Below are 20,951 nucleotides of genomic sequence, written 5' to 3' on the forward strand. Positions count from 1 at the left end.
ATTAAATTCAGAAATATAAATACATTATAACAATAAAATATATTCGCTCATTCCCATAAAAATATGCACTCTTTCATTTTTAGTCCGTCCCACAAGAATATGCATTTTTCAATTTTAGAAACTCTCTTCTCTCTTGTAAGGTGGGACTCATTTCTAACTAACAATACTTTAATTACTCCATCCGCTTCTCCATAGTTAAGTCATTTTTCCATTTTGGGAAGTTTCGTCATAGTTGAGTCATTTCTCTATATAGTAACTTTTTTCTGAATCTCAATTTACTTTCTCTTACTTTATTCACTTTCTACTTTATTCTCTCTATTTTTTCCCCTCTCTTACTTTTTTATCTATTTATTTAACACATTCAATATCATTTTCTTAAACTCTGAGCCAAAATTTTTTGCCTCAACTATGAAGAATCGGATGAAGTACTTTTTTTCTCTGCCTCAAAGTGCATATTCTTTGGCAACGAAGTATATGTCATATTAAAAGTGATAAATAAATAATACCCCTACTACTAGGAATAGGATAAGTGAGATTAACAACTTTTCAAATTGAACTTGGAATATTAAAGTAAGGCGGCCGTACGCCACAGTAATATTTGACTAGTGTTTCACACGTGTGAGATTCACTCGTGCACGAGTTTAACTTCACGAATCTGTTTCCCTAATTATTCCACAAATTGACAAGTGCTTTTAAATAAAAAAAAAGTATTCCACAAATTAAACTTAAAATCAAATGCATAGTGAACAGGCCGAACCAAAACTTGAACTGCAAACTAGACGTCGGATAACGGTTACTCATTCGGTTACAAGATAAGCAAAACACTTTTTTGTCACGGAATTTAAGGAATTGAAATTTAAAATTTTAAAATCGAAAAAAAAAAATATGAGAGAGAGAAAAGTAGAGAAGTAAATAGAGAATAATGTAGGTGGAGAACGAAGTACTAATAGAAATGATATTTTTAATTAAAAAGGAAAATGACTCACTTACAACGGAATATCTAAAAAGAAATATAACTCGCTTATCTTGAAACGGAGGTATTATTACACAAAACTTTCAATTGGAATATATGAAAATATCAATAATTTACTGTTGCTACAAACAATTGAGATATCAGTCGCATACATTTATATATAGAAAAAAAAGTGTATGATATTGATGAGAGGTTTCTTAACGAATGGGCAATGAATTGCTTTACTTGTACTCAATTCTTATTTAACAGCCATCCTTATTTATTTCTCATTGGATTTGTTCTTGCATGTTGACTCACATGCATATGTCCCTTTCCTTTCTGGGCCCCACTTGTCTTTTCAGCATATTCAACTTTTTTTTAATATTCTTCCATTCACAGAAAATGTACAGTACATTTTAAAATACGTATGGATCTTGTATGGATCTTAATTACTACCCTAACTTGACAATACTGTACATTCTATTTCTTATTTCTATTCAATTGGTACAAAGGCTCTACATACACACGCACAATTATAGTACTACTAGTGAATTATATCAGGGCACCCGACGCGGCGCGCCACCATCCCGTGTTTCGTCGCGGAGGGACGGAACGCTCGCGCGACGCGTTGCGGCACATCGTCCCGTCCCGCGACCCGTGCATGCGAGACACGGGACGGGCTGTCGCGCCACGGCCCCTGCGCCATGCGTGACGCCCACTCGCCGGCCCGCGAGTGGGCGTCGTCACGCTGACGCAATAAATCAATTTTTATTAAAAAAAAATCAAATTAAAAAAATACTTTTATTTATAAAAATTATTTTTATATTTAAAAACAATTTTTACAAATAAATGAATACAAGAAATTCGTAATAGCCCATATATATTTGATGGGCTTGCGAATTTATGAAATCATTCTTGGTTGTTTTTCTTTTATAGAGACATCCTTGAATGTTTTATGTTTCACTTTCGATGTGGGACAAATTCATTCTTGGTTGTTTTTCTTTTATAGAGACATCCTTGAATGTTTTACATGTTACTTTCTATGTGGGACAAACTCATTCTTGGTTGTTTCTCTTTTATAGAGACATCCTTGAATGATTTTGTCCCACATCGAAAGTGAAACATAAAACATTCAAGGATGTCTCTATAAAATTGTATTTTAAATTATGTCATTTTTATTTTTTAGGATTTTAATTATGTCTTTTTTTTATTTTTTTGAATTTTAAGTTGTATTTTTATTTTATGTTATAATGTTATTTTAATTTTAATGAAGTGTGTTTGTTTTAATTGAATTGGGTTGGAAATAAAAATAAAAAATGAAATTGAATGAATAGTAATTTAATGGACGGTTTAAGGGACGGAGCGTTGCAGGTTTCGTCCCTTAGTTAAGGGATGGAGTAAAAAAGTACAGCGGAGCCCTCAAATAGTAGTTTAAGGGACGGTGGGGGACAGCGTAGTGGATGTTCTCAATTGGTTAAGAGAAAAATTTCTATTTACATCCATCTTTTAAAAATAATAATTTTGATATGATATGAGAGAGACTATAATTTTCTAATATAAAAATTGCATATTTTTAAAAGATTGACCAAAATGTATATACTTGTTATTTTTAAGAATGAATTATATAAATGTCATCTGGACTTTGAGGTTTGCATGTAAATGTTTCGTGAAAATTAAAAATATTATGGATAATCTCTAGGAATACAAATTTGATGGTCCTTCCATACCAAGTGGCATGATGATTTGGTATACCTCACCAATAATTCCTTGACAAATGGATATAAAAAATGGTCCACATGTCACATCTATTTAAAGTCAATTCCATAATCTAACGGTGTCATGAATCAATTTATGGAAAGTAGTATAATACTATTAAATAAGAATTATCATACCTTAGAATTGGCAATGTCATATAATACAATATATATGTATATTAACTTCATAATATTTCACTCATAAAAAAGTAATCATAGTATTACATTCTTTCACGTCAAGAAAAAAAACTATACTATTATAATTGTTTAATAGTAGTATTTTTTTCTTTATTTTATATTCATATATATATATATATATATATATATATAAAATTTATAAAAATAAAATTTATGACTATAACTTATATTTTATATAGCTTTCAATTATTATTGTGTTAGAAATTATTAATAAAATTTAATATGAGGATTCACTATCTTATCTTTATACAATTAAATTGAACTTATTAATAAAAGAAGAACTTCTATTATAAAATCAAAAGCAAAGAGTATTTTAAACAATATATTAAAAAATACAATTAATAACATATTCCACTATCTATGTAGTCAAACAAACACATACATATATATTTTATAAAAAGCTTTGGAGGAAAACTTACCCATGGAATTCAAAAGGAATGGAGAATTGAAAATAATTTCTTCTCTATATTGTATAAAAACACTGAATGAAAATTGAATCGACATAAGAATATTTTTTATTTTATAAGAGAGATATTTGAGTATATTTCACTCTAATTTTATGGTACGATAATTCCATATTTAATAGTATTATACTACTTTCTATAAATTGATTAATGAAACCTTTAAATTAGTAAATTGATGTTAAATAGATGTGGCATGTGGACCATTTTTTATATCCATTTGTCAAGAAATTATTGGTGAGGTATACCAAATCATCATGCCACTTGGTATGGAAGGACCATCAAATTTTTACTCAATCTCTAGACCGAGGTAATCTCATCTATGATATTTTTCCACTATTTGTAGTGACTTTTTATAATGTTAAAAGAAAGAGAGAGAAAGATGATTTTTTTAGAAGGTGTTATAACTGTTTTGAGAGAGAAAGGTGATATTTGAGATAAAGTGATTAAAAAATTAAAGTAAAAAATATTATTTTATGAAAAATATTATACCCAGTACTAAGATATAGATACCCCAATTTTATATTCCATGGCTTGGGGGCATTTTCGGTAGAAAAATAAGTTAAATAGTGAAAAAAGTACTAGTATACTATGGACGGGATTATCCCCTAATCACGAGCTATCCATAATATTTTTAAAGTTCAGACTCCGTTTATGTGCAAATCTCAAAGTCCAAATACTACTATTTACGTAGTTCACTATATTTTTAGAGGACGAATGGAGTAATAATTTCGATCTAAATCAACTGAAATTAAGTTTTAACGTAGATTTTTATGATCAGACTCCACCACTTCCCTTCACTTAAGTATAAAATACTACAATAATTCCGATTGAAATGAACTTGGCTAACCATCAAATGAATATTGTTGCAATTTTCTTCGCATGAGTTTTCTTTCAGTCACATCAGATTTAAGTTGAACAAGTAAATTAGAACTCCACAAACAATGAAAAGATAACAATCTGAGTGTATGGCTGTCATCTTTGCAGAGGTAGTCACATGAGGGAGAGCCAATTTGGACCCCAAATATAGAAAAGTCAGTCATGTTTGGATATTATGATGCAACAATATTGAAAATTTGTTGATGTGTAAAAATGTCATTTCCCTTTATATATAGTGTTGCAGATAGCTTAAGTAAAGTGGTACTACCTTCTGTGTGTCTAATTCTCACATGGAAAAATGATAAAGTTTTGTTTGTTTTGCAAGAAAAAGTCAAAGAAGTATTGCTGCTTTGCTTATCTGAATATACTTTTTGAGTTGCAAGTTAAACATGTTTCAATAGGAGGGTCAACTTTGGTTTCTTGCTTTGAAGTTTTATGAAGTGGTAATCTTGCTTTTTTTATTTTGTCATGTTATAATAATCTCAATGCTTTTGATTATTTCTATGAATGTTGGGAGTTATCTTTTTAGTGTTATATAGACTTATATTGATGTTTTAGTTATCTTTTTAATCTCGATATTTTTATATATTTTATATAATATCTATTGTTGATGTGATAAGATAAAGATGTAAATGGATAATGAAGTGCAACCATAAGGGTAAATGAAGCACCGTTGTTTATCATCTTGTTAGAAAATAGAGAAAAGACTTAGCAATTAAAAAAAGATAACACAATATATTATATACACACGATATTCATTAAAAAGATGTAATACCCGAAAATTTGTGGAATTTTATTCTTTTAATTAAGGATGAAATTTTCTTTATGTTTTTGTGTTTAAAATATGGTGTGGAAAATATTTTGTGTTTATTTGATTGTTGTGGATGTGGTATTTTCTACCTAGGCAAATTAAAATGTAATTAAATAATTAATTAAGCCATGTTTTTAAAAATCCTAATTAAAATTAAATCTCTCTCTCTCTCTCTCTCTCTCTCTCGGTTTCTCTCCCCCTCCCCACTACTTTCTCAACCTCCCCACTCCCTCTTAACCGATACATCATCCCCTTTCCAATCTCTCCCCACATCGGTTTTTTTCTTTTCTCTCTTGCAATTGCTCTCAACACCGGTAAGCTCCCTCTCTCCTTCTCCCTCTCGGTTCTCATCTTTTTCATTCACTCCCTCTCATCATCGTCTTGGATTCCTCAAGGTGATACCCCCCTTCGTCGTGAATCGGAGTCGTAAGAGGAAGTAAAGCTTTTTCACTACGTTGAACTATCCGGGAAAGGTAACACAAGGCCTCAACTCTCGTTTAATTCGAAAAACATGCATGTAGGACGTTTTTGGATGGGTTAGATATTGAATAGGATTTGTGGCTATGTGCTTGTGTTGAACATGTTTTCGGTGATAACTGACAGTGGGTTCCGACCCCTTTTTGACTGAGCAAACGATCTCCTTTTGGTACGAATTTTTTTAGCTGTATAAACTTTGGTGTGTCTTCTGTGTGGTGTGTAAATTTCAGCTTCTTTGGAGGTCGTATGATTTTATTATGATTTCTGCAAGTAAACTGCGCAGTTCTGCGTGTTGTGTGTTTTTGGGAGATGTTTTCATGTGCAATGGTTGGGTTTCTGAGTGTTGTGCTTTTGTGATGTATGTGGGTGTGTTTGGCCAAGAGATGGCTCGGAAAATCAGTGTTTGGTTCGAGGGTTTCGTGTGTGTTGGCCGAGAGTTGTAGGGTTCAGCCTAGGGCAGATTTGTGGAGAGTCTGGAAGGGATGATCCCAGGTGTCTGGGTGTGTTTTGGGACCGAGAATGTGTGGTGTGAATGTTGTATAGGGTTTGAGAATCGGAAGTTGGAGGAAAGTGAGTGTGCACGGAACGAGCCAGGCGGCCGAGGTGCCGAGCCAGCGGCCGAGGTGCCGAGCAGGCGGCCGAGATGCCGAGCCAGCGGCCGAGGTGCCGAGCAGGCGGCCGAGGTGCCGAGCCAGCGGCCGAGGTGCCGATCAGGCGGCCGAGATGCCGAGCCAGCGGCCGAGGTGCCGAGCAGGCGGCTGAGGTGCCGAGCCAGCGGCCGAGCAGGCGGCCGAGATGCCGAGCCAGCGGCCGAGGTGCCGAGCAGGCGGCCGAGGTGCCGAGCCAGCGGCCGAGGTGCCGAACAGGTGGCCGAGGTGCCGAGCCACCGGCCGAGACACCGAGCCATGTCGAGACGCCGATCCTTTTTCCGAGTTTTTCCGAACCTTTTCCGAGCCAAGTGAGCCGTTTGCACAGTAAGGGTATGCCAGGACTTGGAGTGCTGTGTTCGTGTGTCGTGTGCGCGTTTTGGGTACGTCGTTTGCATGCGGGGTGTGTTTCGAACGTGTGACTTTGTGTGTTTGTTTTGTAACATGTTGTTAAGTGTATGTACGTGTAACGTGCTAGATATTGAAGTCGTCCACGTAGGAATCATGCATTGTCGTTTAAAGTCTCGTCTCTTCTGACTCTAATCATGATACAATTTATCTTTCAAAAGGGTGATCTTTTACGAGGAAAGTGTGGTTGAAGGGAACCTTTTTAAAAGCTAAGCAATCGAGGTGGGCTTTTCTACCCTACTTTTACGTGGGTTGTTTTTAATACGGACTCTGTTCCGGAATTGTTTATGGAGGTGAACTGTTTGTCTTGCCAAATGTTTTGATTTGAAACCTATCTGAAGTGGTTTACCACATATGTTTAATCGAATTCGGGTCTGTTGGGCTGCGAACCCTCAGGCTAGTGTACACGAGACTGGGTGCCATCTGAGAGCAAGTTGGCCGGTCTAGTGACCTGGGGTGTGGCCACGCCCCTTGTCACCGTTGGGATTAGATAGTGTATAATTGAGGGAATAAGGGTGGCAATATCGGAAAATGACTGCGCAGTCGAATTTATGAAAATATATTTTTGTGTACTTGGGTTATTTTCTTACACTTAAAACCCCAAGGTTACACTGTTATGGCATGACAAACTATGATTTTGGCGTGTGTCCACTGAGTGCAATAAGTACTCAGCCCTGCATGTTGTTTTCTTAATGTGCAGGTTGAGCGGCGATGGGGATGACGGATGTTGAGCAGTGAAAGCCAAATGAGTGTTTTACTTGGTCTTTTGGATGGTGTCGTGTCGTCATACCCGGCATCATCTGTCTTTGGGTCTTTTCCGCTGCTTTGTAATCCGATACAATGTTTTATTTAACTCTGTTTACATTAACTCTAGAAATGTCGCTACAGTACCTGGTTTTAAAATGAATTTCCTTTTATCAAATGTCTTTGGGTCAAATATTCCTGTTTTTCCCCTTTCTTCCCCGCTTCCTTATTCCTCCCCTAGTCGCGGTCCACCGTACTTCCTATCCTTAGGAAATGCGGGCGTGACAAAAGATTATAACATTTATAATAGATTATTGAAGGATAACTTCTTAGATTTTTCTACCGGGGATGATAAGAACAAAAACCTATCTAAAACCCACTAATAAGTTGCTTACATTATTTATACGTATATGGTATGAATGAACAATTGTATTTTATTATATTGGTATATGATTGGACTTATTAGTAGCTCATGTATTGTTCTGCGCCATATCAATAACTTGTACTACAAATTTCTTAATAAGTTATTTCATGTGTGATGTGTTGTATCAATTTTAATTAATATATATAGTAATGGATGTTTTTGACAAACTACTTTGTAAACCTAAGTATAGTGTCATGATCTTTAAAAAAACATAATGGTGCCACACAAAAATGATTGGTGTCACTATTTACCCACTTGGAATACTTATAATCTCTAGTAACACCACTTATCCAGCCACCAATATTTACTACAACCACAACCACATTTGATGGAGTACGAACTAAACAAGCCCAATAGCAGGGACAGCTCGGCTAGCCCAAAGCCCAAGAAAGAGTTCAGTTCGGCCAAGAGTTCAGTTCGGCACAACCAAAGAGTTCGGCCCTAGCCTATAGCTCGGTAAAAGCCAACTAATCAAGCTCTGCTCTCAGGTCGGCATCAAGCTCTACTCTCAGATCGGCAAAAGCTGCTCGGCAATAATTCAGTAGTTCGGTCTCAGCATTCGACCGAACTAGGAGTTAGTGGACTCATGAAAGGCCTCCACGACCTCCACTACACCCACGATCTATTTAGTGGTGTCAAGCAGTCATTAACTCAGGCAGGATAGTGGACCCATGCAAGGTCGCCACGATCTCCACGACATCCACTACCTAATAAATGCTGCATGCCACGATCTTGGTTCAAAATATAAATAGAACCTAGGTCAGATAGATAAGGGATCGGCTGTTAACTTCTGTAAAGCTCTCTAGAGAGAAAATAATCATATAGCAAGTCTGTGTTGTAAGCTGTAATTCTCAGATCAAGCAATACAAACCTGCCCCCATTTCTCCCCGTGGATGTAGATTTACCTCAGTAAATCGAACCACGTAAATTTCCGTGTCGTGATATTTATTCTCTACCAGCATTTGGCTGAAGAAAGACGAAGTGATTACATTTTCAGACGCCGATCCCGTCCCAGCCATCTCTCCTCACCAAGACGCTATTGTCATTCAAGCCGGAGTGGCAAACAAACTGATCCACAGAGTATTTGTGGATACAGGAGCGTCAGTCAGCATTCTTTTTAAAGAATGTTTCGATAAAATGGAAGTGGATCCAGCTCGGCTCAGTCCGGCTCCACTTCCTCTGAAAAGTTTCGCCCAGGAGGACACCCGCCCTGAAGGTATTATCAGCCTTCCGATCACGGTGGGAAAAGCGCCTACAAGCTCCAATACGATGATCGAGTTCTTTGTGGTGAAAGCTCGGTCCCCGTACAACATCATCCTGGGGAGAGACTGGCTCAACACAGTTCGGGCCGTTTGCTCTACTTATCACCTCACCATCAAGATCCCCACTAAAGGTGGGATAGCGGTCATCCGAGGTGATCAAAAGAGAGCAAAAGAATGTCTGCAGATTGCGCTTAAAAGTGCCGAGCAATCAGTTCGGCACCATCAAGCATAGCAATCACAGCAACCGGAGTCAAAGGCAAGCGAGATGACCGAAGTCACTTCAGAGCCGAACTCAATGACCGTTCAGTTATACGAAGATGATCCATCCAGAACGGTCAAGATCGGCTTCGCAGGAACGCCTCTACTCCGGGAAAAAACCATCCAGCTCCTCAAGGAGTATAAAGACGTCTTTGCATGGTCTCCGTTGGACATGACCGGAGTGCCCCCCGAGGTAATCACTCATCGGTTAAATATTGATCCTTCAGTCCGGCCGATAAAACAGAAGCAAAGACTCTTTGCGGCAGAAAGAAGCCAAGTCATCCATGACGAAGTCCGCCAATTACTAAAAGCGGATGTACTATTCGAGGTGAAATATCCTTCCTGGGTGGCCAATCCTGTGATGATCAAGAAAAAAGAAGGAGGATGGCGGATGTGCATAGATTTTACCGATCTAAACAAGCACTGTCCTAAAGATTGCTATCCCCTTCCGAATATAGATAAAAAAGTAGAAGCTTTGATCGGCTTCGAAATTTTCTGTTTTCTTGATTTGTACAAAGGATATCACCAAGTATTGATGGATGAGAGTGACGCTCCGAAAACAGCTTTCATTACCGATTTCGGCATTTTCGCTTATAAAAAGATGCCATTCGGTTTAAAGAATGCCGGAGCCACTTATCAAAGGATGGTAGACAAGCTTTTTCGGCACCTGATCGGAAAGGAGGTCGAAGTGTATGTTGACGATATCGTCGTCAAAAGCAAAAGCACTTCGGAGTACGAGCACAACCTCAAGTCCACTCTCAACGTGCTCAAGAAAGCCAACCTCAAACTTAATCCCCAAAAGTGTACCTTTTTGGTAGATTCGGGAAAGTTTCTGGGTTGTTGGGTTTCAAAGGACGGACTCAAGGCAAACCCCTCAAAAGTTCAAGTCGTTCAGAACATGGCAATGCCGAAGTCCATACATGACGTGCAAAGGCTAACCGGATGTCTAGCCGCACTGAATCGATTCCTTTCCCAAGCAGCCGAAAAGCAACTGCCGTTCTTCAAGGTGTTGAAAAAGGCACCAAAGTTCGAGTGGGGAGCCGAGCAGAAAAAGGCCTTTGACGAGCTCAAAAGTTATCTAGCCGAGCTTCCTATTCTATCTGCTCCAACCGAAGCCGAAGTAATATTCTTATACTTAGCGGCTTCAGATCAAACCATCAGCGCGGTGCTTGTACGAGAAGAAGGCCTAAAGCAGTTTCCCATCTACTTTACAAGCCGAGCATTAAGAGGTCCAGAAACAAGGTATCAACCTCTGGAAAAAATTGCTCTGGCGCTAGTAAATGCAGCAAGGAGACTGCGGCCGTACTTCTATGCTCACAAGGTATGCGTCTTAACCGATCTGCCTCTTCGGCAAGTTTTGACCAAGCCAGAAGCATCAGGCAGAATCGCCAAATGGGCCATAGAGCTGGGAGAACACTCAATCGAGTACCTACCTCGAAAAGCCATCAAGGGACAAGCCTTGGCAGATTTTCTTGCAGAGGCCAAGTTCGATCAAGCAATCCCTGTCATTGCCGAACAGAAAAATTCTGCCAATGCCGAACTAGCACAGCCCTTGGAATCCGAAGAAGAGCCGCCCGACTGCTGGAGCGGATTCGTAGATGGAGCTTCAAACAAGATGGGAAGTGGAGCTGGTATTTTACTCGTCGCTCCCGACGGACACGAGGTAACCTACTCACTTCGGTTCCTATTCCCCACTACTAATAATGAAGCCGAGTACGAAGCCCTCCTGGCCGGACTCCAGTTAGCGCAAAGTCTGCTCGTCAAATCTCTCAAAGTCCATTGTGATTCACAAGTCATAGTAAATCACATGTTGGGTACAAGTGAAGCCCGTGACGAGAGAATGAAGAAGTATTTGGACAAAGCGCAAAACCTCAGCCGAAGTTTCTCCTATTTTCGGATAATCCGTGTTCCCAGAGCGGAAAATAGCCGAGCAGATACCTTAAGTAAGTTGGCCTCAGATCCGAGCTCAAAGGCGGAAGAATTAATGCATCGAAGCATTGATGAAGCCGAGGTACATTCAGTATCCAGCTCGCCGAACTGGATGACGCCGATCTTACAGTATCTGGATCAAGGACAGTTGCCCGAGGATAAGAGAGAAGCTCGGAAGATCACGTGCCGAGCACTTCGGTACGAACTTCATGAAGGAGTCCTCTTTAGAAAGTCTTATCTCCAGCCGTTATTGCGGTGCGTAGGACCAGAAGAGACGGACTACATCCTCAGAGAAGTTCATGAAGGATCGTGCGGCAGCCACATCGGAGCTAGAGCTTTAGCTAAAAAAGTTCTAAGATGGGGATATTATTGGCCAACCTTGGTACAAGAAGAGTGCACTTCATAAGACCGAGGACAAACATCAACTTACCCCGTACCTTTATCCAGAATGCCGAAGTGATTCACTTCGCTTTCCGGGGGGGTAGTGATGGAGTACGAACTAAACAAGCCCAATAGCAGGGACAGCTCGGCTAGCCCAAAGCCCAAGAAAGAGTTCAGTTCGGCCAAGAGTTCAGTTCGGCACAACCAAAGAGTTCGGCCCTAGCCTATAGCTCGGTAAAAGCCAACTAATCAAGCTCTGCTCTCAGGTCGGCATCAAGCTCTACTCTCAGATCGGCAAAAGCTGCTCGGCAATAATTCAGTAGTTCGGTCTCAGCATTCGACCGAACTAGGAGTTAGTGGACTCATGCAGAACCTCCACGACCTCCACTACACCCACGATCTATTTAGTGGTGTCAAGCAGTCATTAACTCATGCAGGATAGTGGACCCATGCAAGATCGCCACGATCTCCACGACATCCACTACCTAGTAAATGGCTGCATGCCACGATTTTGGTTCAATGTATAAATAGAACCTAGATCAGATAGATAGGGTTAGCTTCTAAACATTCTCTCAATCTCTAGAGATAGAATACAAAATAGCAAGTCTGTATTGTAAGCTGTAGAAAACAGATCAAGCAATACAACTCTGCCCTCTCTTCTTCCCGTGGACGTAGATTTACTTCAGTAAATCGAACCACGTAAATTTTCTGTGTCGTGATCTGCGTTTTTCCTGCATTCACTAACATCAAATTTTCGCCGACTCATCACTGGCGCCGTCTGTGGGAAACTCAGAACCAAATTTGTGATAAAGCGAGTTTTTGATCCTCCTCCACCAAAAAAATGCATTCCAGATCACGTAACACCCATAATTCTGTCCGTGACAACCGTGAGGAAGTAAGTCTAGCTCGCAGGTCTGAAAAACGGCCTCGGGAGACATCTACTTCCAGTTCTCACGAAGGAGCAAGCCACTCCAGGAGTCATCGCACAGAATCTTCCCAGCAGCCCGATTTAAATGAGGTTGTCAAGCTGTTTTTGGCCGAGAAGCAGGAGGAGTTCTTAGCCTTCCTGCAAAATAGCCAGCAGCCGGAGAAGAAAACGAGGGATTCTCCCTCCTCCTTCAGACATGAAAGTCACTACCGCAGTAGTGACGTGTCCTCCAGGAGAGAGAATCCTCACCCCCGACATGTTCTTCCTCGCCGAACTCCTTTTGAAAGAATTCAGAGGGCACCGGTACGAAGTAGATTGGGACCACGTCTCAATCCTGAGACGCCACCCGCTCAGTTCGTACCATTGAACAAGTCAAGAGCGGAAATTTTCGAACTGCATTCCGAAATGTTTGAAAAACCAAAACGGATGACGAAATCGGCCACACGCCGAAGTCTTGATGCATATTGCTCCTTCCATCAAACCCACGGTCACGATACCGAGGAGTGCCGAAATTTGGCTGCAGGTATTGATGTTCTTGTGAAAACAGGAACGCTAAAAAAATACCAAAGCAAGCAGCCGAAAAACAAAAAACAAAAAGCAGAGGGGTACGAGCTGCTTTCCTCAGAATCCGAAAAGGCAACAGGATCCCGAAGACGATGACGAGCAACAATATGATGGAGTAATCCTGACCATTGATGCTTTCCCTGCCGGGAAGACTAAATCGTCCCTGAAGCCGTAATTCCGGTTGAGATCGGCATACCCAGTTTCCGAACTCTAAACTTCTTCTCAGCAGAACTGAAGGAGGACGGACTGAGAGCCGAGCTAGATCTTGCCGAAGAAAGAAGAGAACTGGCATGCATAAAAGCAGCCAAGTACAAGGAGCAAGTAGCCCGGTATTACAACCAAAGGGTGAAGAAGCTGCAACTTCAAGTGGGAGATCTCATCTTGAGAAACAACGAAGTCGGCCGAGCAGAAAAGCTGGGCAAACTCTAACCCACCATCAAAAATTTCCATATCGGGTGTCAGAAGTCCTCGGCAAAGGGTCTTATAAATTGACTCTCAAGTCAGGAGAATAAACGCCCCGAGCATGGCATATTTCCAACCTCAAAAAGTTCCATTTGTAAGAGACAGTTCAGTCAGTCTTATGTGTTTTCTTTGTTTTTTACTTGTTCTTGTCTCTACGTGCGTTGTGTCTGTCTATGTGAGTGTCGTCTCTTACAAATATAACTGAGGTATCTCGTTCTTCAAAGGCTAATCCCCTTTTTAGAACAAACAAGCCAAAGATTGCGAGTCAAAGCTTCTAAAGAGGATACAAGACCACAATTCAGCTTAAACAAGCAGTTCGTCTGAAACGAGCTGCAATAAGCTAACGATTGCGAGTCAAAGCTTCTAAAGAGGATACAAGACCACAATTCAGCTTAAACAAGCAGTTCGTCTGAAACGAGCTGCAATAAGCCAACGATTGTGAAGTCCAAGCTTCTAAAGAGGATACAAGACCGCAATTCGGCTTAAGAATCAAGCACTTCGTCTGAAACGAACTGCAACGAAAGTCCGATTCTCGCGATAAAACTTGCCTGAATTAGGACAAGGGAAAGTCCGATCCACGCGATAAAACTCGCCGAATTAGGACAAGGGAAAGTCCGATCCCCAAATTAGGACAACGGAAAGTCCGATCCGAGCGATAAAACTCGCCAAATTAGGACACAAGACGAGTCCGGTCAAAGATGTTTATTTCATCAGACCAAAGACGAGTCCGGTCAAAGATGTTTATTTCATCAGACCAAAGACGAGTCCGGTCAAAGATGTTTATTTCATCAGACCAAAGACGAGTCCGGTCAAAGATGTTTATTTCATCAGACCAAAGACGAGTCCGGTCAAAGATGTTTATTTCGTCAGACCAAAGACGAGTCCGGTCTAAGATGTTTATTTCATCAGACCAAAGACGAGTCCGGTCAAAGATGTTTATTTCATCAGACCAAAGACGAGTCCGGTCAAAGATGTTTATTTCATCAGCCCAAAGACGAGTCCAGTCAAAGATGTTTATTTCATCAGACCGACAAGCCAAGTCCGGACAAAGATGTTTATTTCATCAGTCCGACAAGCCAAGTCCGGACAAAGATGTTTATTTCATCAGACCGACAAGCCAAGTCCGGACAAAGATGTTTATTTCATCAGACCGACAAGCCAAGTCCGGACAAAGATGTTTATTTCATCAGACCGACAAGCCAAGTCCGGACAAAGATGTTTATTTCATCAGACCGACAAGCCAAGTCCGGACAAAGATGTTTATTTCATCAGACCAAAGACGAGTCCGGTCAAAAGATGTTTATTTCATCAGACCAAAGACGAGTCCGGTCAAAAGATGTTTATTTCATCAGACCAAAGACGAGTCCGGTCAAAGATGTTTATTTCATCAGACCAAAGACGAGTTCGGTCAAAGATGTTTATTTCATCAGACCAAGGACCTAGTCCGGTCAAAGAAGTTTACTTCAAGGCCATTTTACATAAAGGAAGAAACCAAACTAAGAAAAAGGAGACGAAATCATACTTCGCCAGCTTCGTCTCCACCTTCTCGGTGAGGTTCAGCTTCCTTCTCCTTATCTGCTTCGGCTTCAGCCTCCCCCGTATCCTTATCCAGAATGCCGAAGTGATTCACTTCGCTTTTTCGGGGGGGGTAGTGATGGAGTACGAACTAAACAAGCCCAATAGCAGGGACAGCTCGGCTAGCCCAAAGCCCAAGAAAGAGTTCAGTTCGGCCAAGAGTTCAGTTCGGCACAACCAAAGAGTTCGGCCCTAGCCTATAGCTCGGTAAAAGCCAACTAATCAAGCTCTGCTCTCAGGTCGGCATCAAGCTCTACCCTCAGATCGGCAAAAGCTGCTCGGCAATAATTCAGTAGTTCGGTCTCAGCATTCGACCGAACTAGGAGTTAGTGGACTCATGAAAGGCCTCCACGACCTCCACTACACCCACGATCTATTTAGTGGTGTCAAGCAGTCATTAACTCAGGCAGGATAGTGGACCCATGCAAGGTCGCCACGATCTCCACGACATCCACTACCTAATAAATGCTGCATGCCACGATCTTGGTTCAAAATATAAATAGAACCTAGGTCAGATAGATAAGGGATCGGCTGTTAACTTCTGTAAAGCTCTCTAGAGAGAAAATAATCATATAGCAAGTCTGTGTTGTAAGCTGTAATTCTCAGATCAAGCAATACAAACCTGCCCCCATTTCTCCCCGTGGATGTAGATTTACCTCAGTAAATCGAACCACGTAAATTTCCGTGTCGTGATATTTATTCTCTACCAGCATTTACAAACATCGGAAATTCGCGGATTCATCAACATTCTACAGAAAAACTGAATTCCTTCTTGCTCACAAGTCACAACAAAGTAGTACTACTACTGATTTAACGAAATTATTGCGCTTTTTATTAGACAAAAATTTCCACAAAATCAGCAAGTTTTCGTAGTCATTGCCAAGTAGAATATCAATATTTAAATATTTGTTGCCACTAATAAGTTATTCATTTTATCAAATCCGATCAAATTAAAAGTAGATTTGGTAAGATAGATAATTATCTAAGGATCGAAATTATACGAAACTCAATCTTTAATTATCAATCAAGGGCTCCAACAATGTTAGCCAAAATACTGACGTGAGTCGCTAGTTTATTTCCCCACAAATATATTTGAAAGTGAAATGGATTCAAGAAATAAACGAGAAGGGGGGCCGAAGAGAGAGAGACGCTTCAGCCAAAAGCAAGCAAAAACTAATGCACAAATATCGACAAAAATAAATAAATAAATAAAAAGAAAAACAATGTACAACAGCTAAGCCTAACGCACTGCTCTCTTCTCAGAGCATCTCCAATGCTGGCGGACGTCAAATAGCCGTCAAATAGCCTTCACACTGCCACATCATCAGCACTACAATTCTCCTGTCACATCAGCTTGCCACATCAACTAGACATCAAATAGCCATCAAATAGCCTTCACACTACCTATCCACATCACTAATAACAATTATATAATTTAATTTACAATTGTATCAACATACATAATTTAATTTACGAGACAAATACGGAAAATTCGAATAATAATATTAAAATTTAAAAAGTACATTACTTTTAAAAAAAGTACAACAATTTAAAAAAATTACAAAAAGTAAAAAGTACATTAATTTAAAAAAGTAAAACAAAATCACTCATCGCCGCCGTCCTCGTCTCCGTCGTCGCCCAACGCTTCTTCACTGCCGTCGCCGCCGCCTCCGTCGCCACCTACGCCGCGGCTATTCCCGCCGGTGTCCCTCCTCATCGCCTCCAGTTCTTCACGCTGGCTCTGGAGCAATACGCGAAGAAAATCCTTCACCTCGGGGTCCACCGCCGCTTGGAAGTCGGCTAAGGTCTTCACCATTTGAGCGCGCGTTTGTTGGCGCGCGAAGAATTTGAGCTCCTCGGTAGACCTGCCGAGGGGGGAGGCCAACCACCTCCCCCAGGAGCCGGGGAAGTATGGGACCCTGCCCCGGGAGTCGGGGGCGTCTGAGACCCTACACCGGGAGCCGGGGGAGTCTGAGACCATCCCCCGAGATTAACTGGAGTACCTTCGTAGTTGTTCTCCATTGCTCGTTATTGATCTTGTACAAAAAGTAAGGTAGAGAGAGAGTACTCGTTAAAACAAGTGGTGCGAATGAAAATGAGGTTCAACGCGCGTATATATTGTGTTTTGCGAAAAAAAAAAAAAATATTTAAATCCGACGCCGGTTTGGCGCCGATCCGGGAGCCACAATGGCGCCCGTGAGGATCGGCGTGGGAACCGGCGTCAGCGCGGGAATCGGCATGGCGACGCCGATTTTGACGCCGATTTCGCCCACGCCGGTTCCAATGGTTCGGCGTCAAACCGGCGTGGGCGAAAAATCGGCGCTCCGGTGGTGACGCCGACCATTGGAGATGCTCTCAACTTCGCCCTTTCCCATTTTTCGATTTCCGTGTCAAGCAAGCATCTACTCTCCTTCCCTCCCTTAACCCATGGGCAATAACCAAACCCCAACTCAATAAATCCCCCATTTTCTTGCCTTCTAATCTTCTTCCTCACCCACTTTATCCTCGAATTGATTCTCCTCGATGTGTTGAGTTTGCGGGAGCACCATCACTCCACTTTACCCTTTTTTTCTTCTCTTTCTATTCTACCTGCGGGAAATGGGACAGGAGGTGGCGGTTGTGGCCACGGCTGCCGGAGCAGCGCCGTCTCCGACCTCTCTGGCGCCGGGGTTCAGGTTCCACCCCACCGATGAGGAGCTCGTCAGGTACTACCTCAGGAGGAAAGCTTGCGGGAAGCCGTTCCGGTTCGAAGCTGTTATTGAGATCGATGTCTACAAATCTGAGCCCTGGGAGCTTGCTGGTATGTCGTAAATGCTAATTTTTTAAAATTCGTAGCCTTCTTCTTTATAATTTGTTGCTTTGTATGTGAAATTATTTATATGTTTGGTTGATTGTTGAAGAGGTTTGGTGGAGTATCTTTTATGTAGCGTTGTGGTGGCGCAGCTTCTTTTCTTCTTCCTCTTTAAAAAAAATTAATTAGATCGATTTTTTGTTACTGGTTTAGCTTGTGGAGTATGTGTGTATGTAAATTTCAGTTTTGATTTGCTGATACGGTTGTGTGATTTCGCTGATTATTTTGTTGAAGATTTTGGAGTTTGAATATTGTATTTTTAAGGAAGATTTTGGAGTTTGAATACTGTTGAAGCAAGTAAGCTATGAAGTGAAGTGCAAGAAAACTATAAAAAGTTGTATGAACTTTGAAAAGGCTGTGGTTGAATTCAAGAGAAGGAGATTAATGTGGATCTGTTTGTTTCAAAACTTGATTGTTGATTTTCTTCAATTGGTGATCCTAACTATGTTGTGTTGTTCATGAGCTATCACTGATTGATGTGTGTTTTTTTTTTTTTGCTTTGGATAAGATTACTCGTCTCTGAAGACTAGAGATCTCGAGTGGTACTTCTTCAGCCCTGTGGATAGGAAGTACGGGAACGGGTCTCGGCTGAATCGTGCCACGGGTAAAGGGTATTGGAAGGCGACTGGAAAGGATAGAGCGGTGCGCCATAAGAGTCTAACCATAGGTATGAAGAAGACGTTGGTGTTCCATAGCGGGCGGGCGCCTGATGGAAAGCGGACCAACTGGGTGATGCACGAGTATAGGCTCTGCGATTCAGAACTGGAACGGGCTGGAGTGACACAGGTGTGCTAGTTATATGTATGATTTAGCCTATGAATCTCTCTACTTGCAAAGTTGTGGAATCTTGAGATTGATTCTGATTTGTTGCTTTGTGGGGAAAGGATGCGTTTGTGCTGTGTAGAATCTTCCAAAAGAGCGGCCTAGGACCCCCCAATGGGGACCGGTATGCCCCTTTTGTCGAAGAAGAATGGGATGAAGATGCAGTGGTGGTGGTGCCTGGGGGAGATACCGAAGATGATGTGGCGAATGGTGATGATGCACGAGTCGAGTGTACTGATCTCGATCAGGTGTGTTTTGCTTGTGGTTGTTTGCTGTCTGCTTCCATATTTCGGATTTCATCACCACTGGCGTGATTGGTTCCGTAGTTAAATGCTCGATCTTTAAAGGAACAAGTATATTTTGACTTAGCCATATACTCAATTTGATAATTGCATTTGATCTAATGTGTTACTGCAGAAAGATGCAATTATTTAGTTCAAGGCTTTTGTGTCTTCCCAAAATTGAAATAGTTTACAAGTCATGAAACTGATTTTCTTCTTGATACAATAAAAAACGCGCTATTTCTTCCCTTTTCGACTAATAAACCTGTAGAAAACGCCTAAGAATTGTTTATTTCTAAGCGCGCTAAATGTTTAGTTTACGTAGATTTCTTGTATTGTACGGCTTCTAGCTCTTTTGATTGCTCGTGGATTAAGCTATTCATAGTCTTCTTGCATAATGGATCAAAACTTGTTTATCATTACTATTTATCGAGTTGAGTTGTGTTGAGCTTGCTAAGCCTCGAATGTGTTGACAGGACACTCCGCCTCTAACGATGGCTCCTCCCCAGACTGAGAACACGACTGGGATGCAGTCTCTTCCGTTTTTGTGCAAGAGGGAGAGATCAGAAGAAGACCCCGAGCCACTCTCTTTAGCTCAGAGCAAACGGGGGAAGCCTGACGAGAATCCCAACTCGAGCCATGCTAATGGATCCGAAGATTCCACCACGACCAGCCAGGATCCTTGTACAATGATGATGACGACAAATTTTACCTCCGGACTACTGGACTTTCCTCTATTCGAGCCCAAAGATAGCCAACAGCCCGCGAGCACACTAGCATTCGACTCCTCCAACCTAGAGAAGTCGGTGCCACCTGGGTACCTGAAATTTATTAGCAACCTAGAGAACGAGATTCTGAACGTCTCCATGGAGCGGGAGACCTTGAAGATTGAGGTGATGAGAGCCCAAGCAATGATCAACATTCTTCAATCACGGGTCGAGCTAGTGACCAAAGAAAACGAGGAGCTACGGAGACGTGCCTAGGCAGCATCGACATGTAATTTTCTTTGTTGGGGCCGGATTCCATCTCCATTGTATCAGAACTGAATTCTGTGTTCTGTTCTAGATGGGAGAGATGAGTAGTGGCTGTAGAGAGAGATTTTTGCCTCTGTATTATGTACTGTGAACTCTCCTAGTTTGGTGTGGACGACCTATGAATCTGTCGAAAATTCTCCTCCCTTATCGGACCGTCTTTGTTTCAATAAATGATGATCGTTGTTCACAGCTTCTGTTTTTCCCAATGTTTTAAAAACCGAACCGGCAAGCGAACCGGCGAAGCTACTGGCTCACGATTCAACTGGTCGGACCGTTTTAATGTAGCATATATAATTAAATATATATTTTATAAATATATCAAATTTATTATATAATAAAATGTAGTTTTGATCAAATTCATATATATATTTTATATAATTTAGTGAAAAATAAAATATTATTAAACTTAATTGAAGATAAGTATAATTAAATTTTAGAGGAATATAAATATAAATAATATAAATATATACCTAATATATTAAAAATTATATTTAATTAAATATATATATGACAATATTGAAATTTAGTGTAATAAATTAGTACTATTAAAGTTGATTAAATAATAAATTTAATTAACATATTTTATTTACAATTAATTATAATGAATTAATCATTTTAAAAAATAATAACTAATCATAGAATGAATGAAAATTTATTCCTTGATTACAAGAATAATTAAAATTATTGTTATACCATAACAATTGAAGTGGTGGAGTGGTAATGGAGTTGGACTTATATACATGAGGTCTATAGAATGAATTATCATTTTTGAAAAAAAGTTGAAAATGTCAAAAAACCGGACGCTTTTCTTCCATCCAAAAACCAAAAAGTCGAATTTGCGTTACCAAC

The 20,951-nt window shown here is 40.6% G+C and overlaps 1 protein-coding gene across 1 annotated transcript; it reads left to right on the plus strand.

Annotated features, from left to right (window-relative positions):
* The first annotated feature begins 17,489 nt into the window (after positions 1-17,489).
* On the plus strand, positions 17,490-20,291 carry LOC121748496 (NAC domain containing protein 50-like). Its single transcript, XM_042142891.1, has 4 exons — positions 17,490-17,914; positions 18,474-18,751; positions 18,850-19,035; positions 19,545-20,291. The coding sequence occupies exons 1-4, from the start codon at positions 17,713-17,715 to the stop codon at positions 20,049-20,051; spliced, it is 1,173 nt and encodes a 390-aa protein (XP_041998825.1). The 5' UTR covers positions 17,490-17,712; the 3' UTR covers positions 20,052-20,291.
* Positions 20,292-20,951: the final 660 nt, after the last annotated feature.

Source organism: Salvia splendens, chromosome 9 (assembly GCF_004379255.2).
Source record: "Salvia splendens isolate huo1 chromosome 9, SspV2, whole genome shotgun sequence".
NCBI lineage: Eukaryota > Viridiplantae > Streptophyta > Magnoliopsida > Lamiales > Lamiaceae > Salvia > Salvia splendens.